Source organism: Nestor notabilis, unplaced genomic scaffold, assembly GCF_000696875.1.
Source record: "Nestor notabilis isolate BGI_N333 unplaced genomic scaffold, ASM69687v1 scaffold1356, whole genome shotgun sequence".
NCBI lineage: Eukaryota > Metazoa > Chordata > Aves > Psittaciformes > Psittacidae > Nestor > Nestor notabilis.
In genome coordinates, this window is record NW_009933094.1 from 456 (window position 1) to 11,579 (window position 11,124).

An 11,124-nucleotide genomic window follows, 5' to 3' on the forward strand; every position below is an offset into this window, starting at 1 on the left:
GCCACAGCTTCTCTGGGCAACCTGTTTCAGTGTCTCATCACCCTCACAGTAAAGAATGTCTTCCTAATACCTAATTTAAATCTACCCACTTTCAGTTTAAAACCATTCCCCCTTATCCTATCACTACATATCCTTGTAAAAAGTCCCTCTCCGGTTTTCTTGCAGGCCCTGTTTTTGTACTGGATGACTGTTATAAGGTCTCCCCTGAGCCTTCTCTTCATTTCCTCCATGATGGCTAGCTCTTTGCTAAGTTTCTTACTTAGCCTGTTACTTGACCCTCCCTCTGGAGTGGAACCATGCATACATTCAAAGCCCTGTCAAGATGACAGAGTGTTCACATCTTCCCTATGTATTAAAAGTATTGAAAAGGTAGTGAAGTTTTATTACTTAAATTGTAAAGGTCGTGATTGAATCTGAGAGGATGCCACTGTATCAGGAGTTACAGTTAATAGGGTGTCTGTTAAGTGGTGTAGGTTGCTTTCTTGTAAAGCCTGATGGAGTTCATACTGGTATGAATTTTAGTGGTATGGTAGGATCTTGTGTGCATATTAATCCTGTAACAACAAGGGCTGAGCTCTGGACTGAGGCCTTTGGAAATGTTAGTCATATTCGTACCCTGAAGTCTTTGGTGGCTGAAGGGAAGACTGTATCTGTCTAGTGTAGTATCTTTGAGTAAGTGCAGTAACAGCCTCTTGGAAACTACAATCAGATGTCTTTGGCTGATCTTTTCCAAGAGCTGGAGATACTTGTTGCATTCAGAAGTCCATCAGGACTGTGACTCACATGTTACATGGGCAGCATGAGGACTGAAGCAATCATTAGACACTTTTTGAAGGAAGATTATTTTTTTCTTCATTTAATTTAATTTCATTGCAACCTGTCTGCTTGTCCAATCCAAAATGTTTCAGGGGGACTGTGTTGATTTCATGGACAGTCTGCTAGAAACCAATCAGATTGCTGGGACTCGGTCCTGCAATCTGTCAAGTATCTGCATGCCTGCAGCCTGCAGTTACTATAAAAGGGAGCTGCACTTGGCCAAATCTCCAAGTAAGCCCTGTGCCCTGTCACCGAAACCTCTGGGAACCTGAAAGCTCTACAGGCTCTGAACTCCCCTTGAAAATACAGCAATGCACAAATGGATGTGAAACTCTGGGACATCAAGACCATCCTAATTTTCAGGGACAGTCATAGCTCTCCTTCCATAATAATCAAGCCCTACATACAGCTAGGTGCATTTTGGTACCCGTTACTCCTAATTAAATAAGTTAAACAGATGGAAACCTTCAAGTGCCTTGTCACAAAGCAGACTTGACATTTATTTGATTAGCTCTATTCTGTACAAAATATTTGATCTTTATGTTTCTGTAAGTGCCTGATGAGAACCGTACAGAGTGTTCCAGACAAGGTCTAATGTGGACAGTTAGCATTCCTGATGGAAATGCCTCCAGAATAAATTAATTGACAGCTTGCATGCCCAAAAGGCGTGGCTGACCTTTGTGCGTAAACCAAAAACTATTATGAGGCCCAAATGAGCCATCTGTCAACTTCGTGTGTGGGTCTTCTTGAATATCACTGAACTAGATTATGTACTTTTTGTTTGGGAAAGTAGCTGTTGGTAGAGTAATGAGGGAGGAGTGTTTATCTGAGGGACTTTTAAAAATAGGGTTTTCTTTCTGAAACTGAGAAAAATACAGACTGAAAAATCAACACAACTGGGTAAGGGCTAAGAATGATTTGCAATTGCCAAGACATATTCTTCCATCTGGTATTTCCATTTGATTTGTTTCTTAATCACTGATAACAAATAATACATAAGAATCAAAATAACATTTTTTCATCTCAGTGCTCCTAGAAATAGAATATTCCTTCCTGTTTTTTCTTTCCCTTCAAATAGTGACATGGCTTTGAGTTTATGGTTTGGTTTTTTTGGTTTTTTTTTTTGTTTGTTTTTTTTTACTTTAAGTGAAATATTTAAATACAAGAACTTACGTTCTCATTTAATTTTGGAAAAAAAAAATGGAAATAAGAGTTCTAAATTCATAAACCAGATAGAAACATGCAGCTCTTACAGCTGTATTCCATTCTACTCAACAGGTATAATGTGTGTTTTTAAAAGGCTGGCACGTTCATTAGAGCAGTTAATAAGAATGTTTGCTGTATTTCTGTAAGTCTGGCAGCTCCCTCCCTCTTATCAGCTCTTTATTCTGTTCTCTCTGTCACTCTTAATCCCCTGTCCTGCCTACTAAATTGCGGCTTCCTCCATTAATCCACCTGCTCTGCAGCTCTCTCCGATTTTTCTGAAAGGCTTTAGAGAAAATTCAAGTGTCACACTTATTACTCCCACTACTACTTCAGTTTCTCCTCCTTTAATACTGTTACCTGCATCAGAAACACTAGTGGTTTCTCTTTCCCATTTGAAGTATCTGTCTATTTCCCAGGGTTCTTTGCTTTGACTATGGTCTCTTCAAATCCTTTACCTGTTTACTAGGTCCTTCCAGGCTCCTTTATGTGAAGGATGACTTGCTCTGTCCCTCCATGACATCATGCTGGTGGTGCTCATTTCCCTCTAGCCTTTAACTCTTTCCTTCCCAAGGCTGATTTTCAATTCTTGTTTTCTTCTTTTGCCCCCTTTCCTCCTCTTTTCTGCACTAGCTCATCCCATCCACAAAAGTCAGAGTTTAAGAGGAGCTGTGGAAGGTTAACACCACCTATGCTTCTGTTTCAGCTCTGGAGTCAGGTTGCCTTCTTGTGGGTGCCTGCACTGGGTTGTTGTCAGTCCCTAGGTCCTGCAGTCCTCCTCCTTCCAGACCAGTGCGTAGGCACAGGGTGGAGTGGAGGAGCTGCACACTTATTCTCTTTATGCCAGTGATTAACCATAACTTTACTTTCTGAACTTTGTGTTAGGGCCTGACAGCCTACTGCCTGATTCACCTGCTGCCTTTTGTGTTAATTTAAATAGTCTGGTGGGGAGAACATTTTCTCTTGGGCGTCCTGGAAGAGAGCAACAGTTTCCCTATGCTGTTCAAGAGCAGTCAGCTCACAGCTGGGTAATGTTACACTTCTCAGAGGAGATCTGACAAACAGAAGTTGATTCGGTAACCTGTGATTTCTGACTGTCCTTCCTTTCACTGTAAAGCATGCCAGCAAGGGGTACATCTTTCCAATCCACTAACTGGAACGTAGTGTACCACCAGTGATGAGCTAATTTCTGCTGAACTGGTAGTGGTCTAGCTCATGGGCTGGGGAAGGAGGAAAAATCACCTGCTTGAATGACAGCCAGGACATCTATCTTCTCCTGTGGAATAAACCCTCCATGTGCTTTATCCACTGCTGCTTTGGGGGATCCAGTAATGGGGAAAATTGCTTGTGGGTTTGGTCAGTGGTGCTTTTCATTTTCATACCATTTTCAGTAACTATTTCAAGTAGCAATCTTAAGATAAACATCAAGTACTATTTTTCTGGAAATCAGGTAGTTGTTCCATTTTGTAACTTTTTTATTTTGAAACTTGTTGGTAGCTACTTAGGTGGCTACCAACCCTGCATATTCATAGACCTATCAACCAGTGGATGGCAATGCAATAAAGCAACCTGTGTACAAACTATGAGTACCACATGTTTACTTATAGAAACACTATGTGCATCAAACTGCTTAATGTCTTCTTCATTTTATTATTAACACTTTTAATTTAAAAGCTCTTGTAATTAGATTCTCTTTTCTGCTTTAAGCCCTTTATTTCCACCTCCTTTGATAAGAGAGACATCTCACTTGGAAATTCTCTGTAGTCCCCCTACTACAGCTGAAGAGCAGAACATTAACCATCTGTCAGCATATCTTAGTCTTTGGGAATAATTCAGTAATTATCTTCAAGTGCAGATGGTGATGGTACACATTTGATGAAACACTTATGAGAGAAAGTACTTCAGGGAAATAGACCTTTCAGAGTGCATTGTTGAATTGCAGACAGCTTTTTTGTGTTTTTTATTACCTCTGAAATAATTGTGCTCTGCTTTTTTATTGCAGTATCTTCTAGAAATGAAAAGCTTAATTCTGCCCCCTGAACATATTCTGAAGAGAGGGGACAGTGAAGCAATAGCATATGCTTTCTTTCATCTTCAACACTGGAAAAGAGTAGAGGGGGCATTGAATCTCCTACACTGTACATGGGAAGGCAGTAAGTAATCCTCTTTCTTACAAAGGAGCTAATAAAATATTTTTATTGAATGTAATGAGAAAATACTGGCTTTTTGTGAAGTGTAGCATGTGGGAATTTTGGAGGTCTGTTATATCCTCACAGCATTGAAATATTGGCAATTCAAACTGAAAATGCAAACTTCATTTAATGAGAAAAAGGGTTGTGAAGTCTTTCATTGTGTTGTCTGTGTAATACTGAACAAAAGTTCCCATCTTTATGAAGGTGTATTTTCTTACTCATGGATAAGGGGATAATAATTTGCCTTCCTTATTCCAGAGTTGTAGAGGTTTGTTTGTTATTATTTGAATGAACACTTTCAAATTGAAAGAGGGTAGATTTAGATTGGACGTAAGGAAGAAATTTTTTACAATAAGGGTGGTGAGACCCTGGAACAGGTTGGCCAGACAAGTTGTGGATACCCCATCCCTGGACGTCTTTAAAGCCAGATTGGACGGGGCTTTGAGTAAGCTGGTCTAGTCATGTTCTTGTCGATGGGAGGGGAGTTGGACTAGATGATCTTTAAAGGTCTCTTCCAATGCAAACGACTCTATGGTTCTGTGAATGGTTTGATACTGCGAAATTACAAAAGTGCCTTACAGGTAGATAAATGTTAATGTGCAGTATAAAACAATATAGTGTTTTATGATTTTTTTTTTAATTCACAAACTTGAATATGTCCAGTGGAGAATTAGTAGGATACAAAGGGGACTGCAACATGTGATGCAGGAAAAGACACTGAGGGAGCTGGTTTTATTCAACTTCCTAAAAACTTCTAGTCAGTGAAGGGAGGATCCAGTTGCTGTCTTCCACCACCCAACAGAGAGATGATATGGAAGACAGAGTCAGAGTCCTTGGCAAAATGGCACAACAGAAAGACAAGAGGTGATACACACAAGTTGAAACAAGAAATTTCATCTAGACGTAAGAAAATGAGAGTGGTGATGATTTGAGAATGAGAGTGGTGATGCATTGGAACAGGTTGCTGATAGGCTATGGCATATCCATCCCCAGAGACACTCAGAGCTCAGCTGGACATGGGTCTGAGCAACCAGACCTAAATTTGAAGATAACCCTGCTTTGAGTTATATGACCTCCAAAGGTCATATATTGTAGCTTGCCTTATCCTATCTTTGATACATTTTTTCAGGTTTCAGAGAATTAAAAAGTACCATTTATAATTGGCCTTTTTTAATGCAGGTTTTTCTTGATGAAATCTAGTTTCCCCTTTCTGCTCTGCTTATTCTATTTTCCAGTTCTCTTTACCTTATTGTAAGGTAAAGCCTCTCCCTGCCTTACTGTATCACTTTTTTTTTTCTTTCTTTCTCCATTTTCTGTTCTCATTCATTAGAAAAGTTTGTCACCATGATAATTTCTACAGAAATGCAGTTAATACCTCCATTGTAAAAGACTTACTGTCTCAGTCACTGCATGAAGTGAGCTGAACTTACCTAATTTGCAATGTAGGCTCCCTGAGGAATCAGTGGCTTTATTTCTAAGTGTATGGAACACCTTGCTCAGTAATCCATACAATTGCCACCTGGGGTTTGCTCTGCTGCATTGTTGTCTGTCCTGCCTGCATGCTGTTTCCCTGTCATTTCTCCCACTCTATTACTTTCTCTGTCAAAGCTTCTTTCCCAGTGGCTTATTTCCAGTGGGTTGCTTTTATGTAGTGTTTCTTCTCTTCAGGTGCTTGCAGAACTTCTTTGGCCCTAGGCTCATTATCCCATCATCACGAAGCAGTATTTTGCAGGAAATCCCAAATAGATCTTATTTTGATTTGTCAGGCTGGGGAGTCCCTAAAGGGCTGTTTACAAGGACCAGCTTTTTGATACAGGAGGCTGGCTGCCCTGCAGGCCTCCTGCCTCTGAGGAAATTTAGTCATCTGTGACTAAAGACAGTGAGGGCATTCCCAGCTAACTACATAGAATCGTAGAATAGTTAGGGTTGGAAAGGACCTTAAGATCATCTAGTTCCAACCCTGCTGCCATGAGCAAGGACACCACGCACTAAACTATGTCGCCGAAGGCTCTGTCCAACCTGGCCTTGAACACCGCCCATGAACTGATTCTGCTCCTTATTACCTCCACAGCAATCTGAATATGCACTTCATTAGCTAATATTTGTATAGTAGCCTATAAAGATATACATGAGTATTGTTGCATAACAATAAAGAAAAATCCATAATTCATTTTGCACAGTGCTTTCAGAGAGAGATGAACAGTTGCACCAGTTCTCAGTAATTTTGTTCAGATTTTGAACACATAAAGAATCCCATGGGTTTTAGTGATTTCATCAGTATTTAGTCCAATAATCATAACTTCTGGTTCATATCTTAGTCTGGGTAATATTCTTTACGGTTGAAGTGAATTTATGTCACTCTTACATCCTTTACTTGTAAAAGGTTTCCTTGGCATCTTTGCACAATTTTAAGTTAAGACCAGTGGAAACATGACAGAGAAATTACATTTAATTAAATATTAGTTCTTACCAACAGTCCAAGTCTACATACAGTACAGGTCAGTGCCCTGGCTTTCTTCCTAGGTATTTATGTACTTGCCATGTCTTGAAAGTGTAATATTCTGTCAGTGTGCTTAAATAACCACAAGTCTCATTTTAGTAGGTTGCACGTAGGAATTTAATGCCCACATACATACACTATTTAGTTCTGACCTTGTGGGAATTGGGCAGAATTAAATACATAAGTCAGTCACTTGGGGGTTACATTTTTAATACTTTGGAGGAGAATAAGATCACCACTAATTAAGACAACCTCTAACAACTTTATGCGGAAATGTCACTGTGATATTTAAAACTCCAAAATTCTCACAGAATGTTCTTCCTAAATTGCATTCAACAATTGAGAAAAGGGAGGTTATAAAAATAATGCTCATCATCAAACTGGAATGTTGGTTGTTTCCTGCTCTCTCTTCAATCAGTCAGTGTACAGTTTTATTCATAGGACAACTAAAAAAGCCCAAGTGACACCACGTGAAATGTTGCTCTGGATTTGGTCCAAGTGCTCTGTACAGAGGTTCTGTAGTCTCAAATGTAATCAAATTTCAAGAGTTTGAGGTGCTTGTTTGTCACTGTCAGTTTCTAAAGGTGTGTCATGTTTCCTGTTGTGTGTATGAAGAAGAAAAACCTAGGGGATCTCAAATGTTGCGGTAGCTTGTACGACAAGCAGATGGATGAATGGCAAACTGCCTCTGTGCTACCTGAATTGATTAATGTAAAATAGGATCAGGTGATACTGTAAGAGTAAGGCAGAGAAGTACCTATGTAAACACAAACTGATACAGGTGAACCAGAGCACTTTCTTCCATGGCTGATAACATTGCTAACTAAACTGGTTTGCTGTAAATATTCCATATTTGGTCCATGTCAAAGACGGCTGTTTAAATTCAGCCAAATCTATTCAGATGTTTTTCACTTGTTTTACAAAAGCAACATCTTTACCATCCCTTTTTATTTTTATTAGAATCGTAATACTACTGTGATTTAGGGTGAGGCAGAAGAGGCTTGATTGTCTGTTCAAGTATTAAGCTAATTGGAAGGAAAACGTTATGCTAGTGATTTTGAAGTAATAAGTGTTGAACATTCCTCCATGTATGTTTTCGCACAGGCACCCAAGTTTGCTGCCTGTGAAGATCATACAAGGCTTGGATTATTGTACTTCTGCTTGGCTTTTTGGGTTGCTGTGGAGGGGAGAGGTTAATATTGGGAGAGCCTTACAGTCCAGGTTGTTTTACAGTCTGAGGATTTCTGCCTTCTTTACTATTGCTTGAAACACAGTAATCAAGAAAAAATACACTCTCATAATTGCACAAAAAAAATACAGTTAACATTATTTCAAATGCAGTGTGCACAACTGAAAATACTGTGGTATTGTGTATTATAACCAATTCCTCGGTTGCCTTGTGAGCAAAAGATAACTGATAGAGTGTTATCGTGTGGCTGTGGGCTGTACCTAACATCTAAAATAAACACTGCTCCTAGGACATCTGTTGAGGAAAATATTGCTTCAGTGACTGATGCTCATAGGAGTAGTGAGAATAACACACTGATGACATTTTAACAGTGAGAATAATATATAGGATAATGGAAAAGGATGCCTTGATTGCAAAGCTATAATTCAGTCAAGTATTCTGATGTTTCCATAAACCACCCTCAGATGGCCTATGACATCAGCACCATCCAGATTTAGTTATCCATTTCCCTCCCTCTCTGTTATTATTTTCAATTTTTAAAATGCATAAGATTAAGTAGTATTTAATCCATGACCTGGAGATTTATATTGGAAACCTCACTTGATCTGCTGCATTAAAAAGAATGCATGTGAAGAACCTGGTTTTAATAATGCAGTATTAATCTTTGATTGCCAAATATAAAATGAAAACATGACTGTGTTGGAAAACTGGTTCTCTGGCCTTGAGTCATCAATGTTACCTGGTTTGCTGGAGTGTGATGGGAAAAAAGTAGTGTACATTTTTCCATGCAAAACTTTTATTACACTTGATGCACAGAATTGAATTCACAAGCTCAGATGGTCATTTTTGTGGGCTATACCTGTTATATCAGATACACTTCTTTCCCCTGAAGTTCAAAAATTCTACAGAATTTTTAAAATTTTTAAATTTTAGAATTTTTAAAAGCCTCAGCAAAGTGCGTAAATGTGGCTATGGAATTGTAAGTACCATGGGCTCTGATCAGACAGTCATTTATGTATGTACTTGCAATGTGCTCTCCCTTGATACTCGCAAACCTCTTCCCAAGAATAAAAAGAAACTCAAGTTCAGGATTAAAAGCTCAATGTAGATTTGTATTTGGGCATTTCACTGAGCAACTTCTATCCTCTTTGCAGCCAATATAAATGTTGTGTTTTGTCTGTGTTTATTTTTCAAAATTGTAGCATGGTTACTGTCTGTAAATATGTTACTGTCACACTCACAGTAACTTGTACACGGTGTTGTTTTCTTTCCAGCTTTCAGAATGATCCCCTATCCACTGGAAAAAGGACATCTTTTCTACCCTTACCCTATTTGTACAGAAACTGCAGATAGAGAACTACTACCATGTATGTCCAACTTACTTTCTTCTTATTATTGTTGACATCAAAGAATTGTTTACCTGAGTCTTGCAGCACTGATCTCCACTGATGCCTTTTAAATTGAAAACACTGGATTAGAATAATTGGGTCTCTGGGGCTTCCTTGATGCTTTAGGAGGCAGCTCCTTGCCACAGTTAGTAACAGTTAACTATATTTATTGTTGTTGGCAGTGTAGGGACAGGGAGAGAGATTAATGAAGAGGTAAAAATCAATTAGATCTTGATCTTCTCTCTTGTCAAGACACGGAAAAGTATGTCTGATCTTTCAGCTAGGGTAACATCCCATCAAGCCAAAAGCACAGTGGCACAGCCTTGTTAGTCTTTTGTAGACACTCTAGCTACTTGAATTCCAAGGCAAGATCAAACCTGCTTGAAGACAGCTGGATCATTAATGCAGCTATTAATCTGACAGGTAATGCTTAAATAGCAAGAAAGGGCTTCTTCGTGTAATGGTGTGTGTGCTGAAGAGACTGATGTGAAATTACCTCAGTCATTTTTTATGTGTGTTTTTGGCATATAATAAACACATATATTGTTTGGCATATGATAAACACATACATTTGTTGGCAGCAAAGTGCCAGCAGCGTTCCCAGTGCTCTGCAAGATACAAAGATAGATCCAGCCCTCGAGAAGTGTTACAGTCCAAGTTAGCGAGAGTTGACTGCAGTGCATGCAGTGAAGCACAAGAATGCAGAGAAAGAGCCAAAGCAGCCAGTCTTGCAAACAGTTATGCTTCATTCCCACATGTTTTCTTACAGTGGGTCTTTTTGTGAGCACAAATGGAATACACACAAGTGCAAAGGGGTTTGCAGGGTCAGGGCAGAGGAGATCCAAGTTGGTACAAGGAAGGAGATTCTTCTCACCTTCTCTATCCTGAAGAAGGAATAAAGAGAAATCTGTTCTGGGAAAAATACAATGCAACCTGCTTCTGCTGTGCAGGCTGGTTTCAAAGGCATTTGCTCTCTCTGTATTCTTTCATTCAGAACCTCTCTGGTTTGGGCTAAAAAATGCATTGCCACTTTATATAAGCCTACATAAGTAAACATTAGGTGAGAATAATACAGCAAAAATCTGCTTATTGCAAGTTTCTCCTTCACAGTACATTCTTGCTGCTATTACACAGAAATCCTTGGCAACCGACAGTATCTCCCCACCCCATTATAATCACCCTAATTATAACAACACCTCTTAGAGTGCTCTGCTTGCTTTACTCAGAGGGATGCTGAGCTGGGGAGGGTGGAGTGTCAGGAGATTTAGGAATGGCAAAATCATGCAGAATAGCTCAGTGTTCTCTTTTTAGATGCAAAACTAATTGCTCTTGTCAAATGTTAGAAGCAAGGGACTCCTTTAACAGCATGTGCAGGCATTTGGGTTCTGCTCTGGCAGTTATGGGAAATGCTTTTCACTGCAAAATCTCTTGGGTTTGAGTAGGGAAGGGTTTAACATACCATGACAGACACAGGTTGTTTAAAGGGGTTTTGCGTACCTGTCCACACCCTTTAATTGTGTGTGTTTTAAAGGACAAATATATCAGAACACTAAGATCTGATAGGCTATCCAAATTAAAAATAGCAATCACAAAACTTTTGCCATGACTGGATAACAGACTGGAACAACAAGTCTGAGTCTGTGTCAAAAGCAAGTGCAAAAAACTGAGCGCAAGAAATCAATGAAGTCCATGATCTGGTATTTCCCAATCCCTAAATTTCATTTAAATCAAAGAGAAGTTGCAAATTATCTGTGTTTTCCTTTTGAAACTGATTGAATTATCAGACCAAAAGATCATACATATTTTTAGTTTATAATATTTTAATTAAACTCTTAG

At 39.1% G+C, this 11,124-nt stretch overlaps 1 protein-coding gene across 1 annotated transcript in view; it reads left to right on the top strand.

Moving 5' to 3' along the window:
- Positions 1 to 4,021: 4,021 nt before the first annotated feature.
- Positions 4,022 to 11,124, top strand: part of LOC104407406 (suppressor of tumorigenicity 7 protein homolog) — a gene marked incomplete at its 5' end in the record, with an annotated part of 14,380 nt that continues 7,277 nt past the window's right edge. The window contains 2 exons of the mRNA XM_010016686.1: positions 4,022 to 4,172; positions 9,175 to 9,267. Of these exons, the coding sequence (XP_010014988.1) occupies positions 4,022 to 4,172; positions 9,175 to 9,267 (244 nt within the window). The remainder of the gene's footprint in view (positions 4,173 to 9,174; positions 9,268 to 11,124) is intronic.